The 2521-nt window shown below is 38.6% G+C and overlaps 1 protein-coding gene across 1 annotated transcript; it reads right to left on the reverse strand.

The window, feature by feature from the left end:
• Positions 1 to 1263: 1263 nt before the first annotated feature.
• Positions 1264 to 2172, reverse strand: LOC114031980 (olfactory receptor 14A2-like; the record flags this gene model as incomplete). Its single annotated transcript, XM_027847182.1, has 1 exon — positions 1264 to 2172. A coding segment is annotated over exon 1 (909 nt), but the record flags the coding sequence as incomplete, so codon positions are not given.
• Between the last annotated feature and the right edge of the window lie 349 nt (positions 2173 to 2521).

Below are 2521 nucleotides of genomic sequence, written 5' to 3' on the forward strand. Positions count from 1 at the left end.
TTACAGTGTCTTGATTTCTCATAAAGTCACTAGCTTCCAATTGCTCTGTTCTAATTTTTAAGGAAGTATTTTCTTCGGACTTTTTGGACTTCCTTTTCCATTTGGCCAATTTCATTTTTTAGGGCATTGTTCTCCTCATTGGCATTTTTGGACCTCTTTTGCCATTTGGTTTAGGCTATTTTTTAAGGTGTTATTTTCTTCAGCACTTTTTTGGGCTTCCTTTAGCAAGCTGTTGACTTGTTTTTCATGATTTTCTTCCATCACTCTCAGTTTTTCCTCTACTTCTCTTACTTGCTTCTCAAAATCCCTTTTGAGCTCTTCCAAGGCCTGGGACTGATTCATATTTTTCTTGGAGACTTTGGATGTAGGAGCTTTGGCTTTGTTGCCTCCTTCTGGTTGTATGTTTTGCTCTTCTTTGTCACCAAAGTAAGATAATATAGTCCTGACTTTTTTTTGCACTGCTTACTCATGATCCCAGCCAATTACTTGAGTTTTAAACTCTTCATTAAGATAAAAGTCAGCTTCCAATGTGGAGAATGCAATGTCCCAACCCAGTCTTTGAATCCATGGCCTGTTTTGCAGGTACCCCTTTACTTCAGTCTGATAACTTTTTTTTAAATAAAAAATTTTTTTTTCAGCAATGGGAAGCCTAGACAAGGAGTGCCATTAAAACAGTTCAGGAATGGTGCAAAAACAATCCCCTCCAACCCCCCCCCCCCAAATAAAAATATATATACTTTTTTTTTGGTGCTTCACTGTAAGTTGTGGCACTCTGAGTCAAATGCTTCATCTATTTTCAAGTCAGATAATATTTTCTATCATTCTATGCAGGTATATGTTAAGAAAACAGTTGACATAAATTGATCAGAGGAACTTCATATACATTATTTTCAAATAAGTACACGTTTTTCAGAAAACTTATGGCCTTTTGATTTCAGGACCAGAATGGCTGAACATACTTTTAAAAGGATATTGTTATGATTCTCCAGACAGTCTGGGAGTCAACATTTTAAAATTGGTGAGCTTGACATGGACATTGTAGCAAGGAGTTTAAGTCAGTAAATGCATATTGAAGTGATATATCAATATGTATCAAATATATATATATATATGAACATAAATGTGTATAAACATGAAACATATACACATATACATAGCTGTATCTATGTAAATGTGTGTTTATACATGTGTGAATATATGTGCACAGTCATATTATCATGGAAAACATTTTGGTGTTAATCCCTTTGGTATTAATTCCCAGGCTATGAGTTTCACCAAAGCAGTCTTCATGTCCTTGTTCCTCAGACTATAGATGATTGGGTTCATGGTTGGGGGCAGCACTGTATAGAACATGGGCAACAACAGATCTAGAAGTGAGTCAGATTCCTGGTGTGGCTTTAGATAAGCAATGAAAAGTATGGTGATAAAAACCATGAGAACATTGAGGTGGGGCAGGCAAGTGGAGAAGGTTTTTGACCTACCCTCTCTGGTTGGAATCTTCAGGACAGTTGAGAAGAGGTGACTGTAAGACATTGTGATGTAAATAGAGCAGAAAACCCCTATACCAATCCCAAAACCCACACTGACATCAACTGCAAGGTGTGTTTCAGAGCAGGAGATCCTGAGCAATGGAGGGACATCACAGAAGAAATGGTGGATCTCCTTGGAGCCACAGAAAAGAAAAGTGAATATACTAGCTGAGTACAAGGCCCCAAACAAGCCTCCAGTGAGCCAGGAAGCAGCTGCCATCTTCACACAAGCCCCTCTAGTCATGATGAGCTCATAGTGTAGGGGCTGACAAATGGCCACGTAACATTCGTAGGACATTACTGTGAGGAGATAAAGCTCTGATGCTACAAATAACACCATTAAAAAGAGCTGGGAGACACACCCCCTAAAAGAGATACACCAGCTGTGACTTAGAGAGTTAGCAATTGATTTGGGGACTGTGGTAGAAATAAGGCAGAGGTCTAAAAAGGACAGGTTCTTTAGGAAGAAGTACATAGGAGTATGGAGTTTCCCATCAAGAGAGATGAGGGTGAAAATAAGTATGTTATCCATTAGGCCCACTAGGTAGATCAGCAAGAAGAAGATTGCATGTAAGACCTGTAGCTCCCAGATGTTGGAAAAGCCCATGAGGAGGAATCCTGTCACCACAGTGAGATTGGCCATGTTCTAGGGGTAGAGGATTTTCTCTACTGCCTACATGGAGAAAAGAAACAGATGCCAAATGATGAGAAGAATATCTCAGGTAACTTTGGTTCAGGTTCAGTGTGTGACCTCGCAAAAATGACAAAATGTGTTGATCTTGCCTGTCAGAAAAAAATCTCACTGTCTAACATCTCTCTGAGCTCTTTATTCTCTTTATTCTCCTCCCATGCACTTATCCCATTCTACTTTGAATTATAGTCATTAACATACATTACATGTTTCCTTTATAGACTGGAAACATCTCCAGGCCTAGAGAAGATTCATATTTCATATTTTTAAACTATGCAGGTTTAGAATAGATACTTGTAGA

The sequence above is a fragment of the Vombatus ursinus genome, unplaced genomic scaffold, assembly GCF_900497805.2.
Source record: "Vombatus ursinus unplaced genomic scaffold, bare-nosed wombat genome assembly UNPS02015332.1, whole genome shotgun sequence".
NCBI lineage: Eukaryota > Metazoa > Chordata > Mammalia > Diprotodontia > Vombatidae > Vombatus > Vombatus ursinus.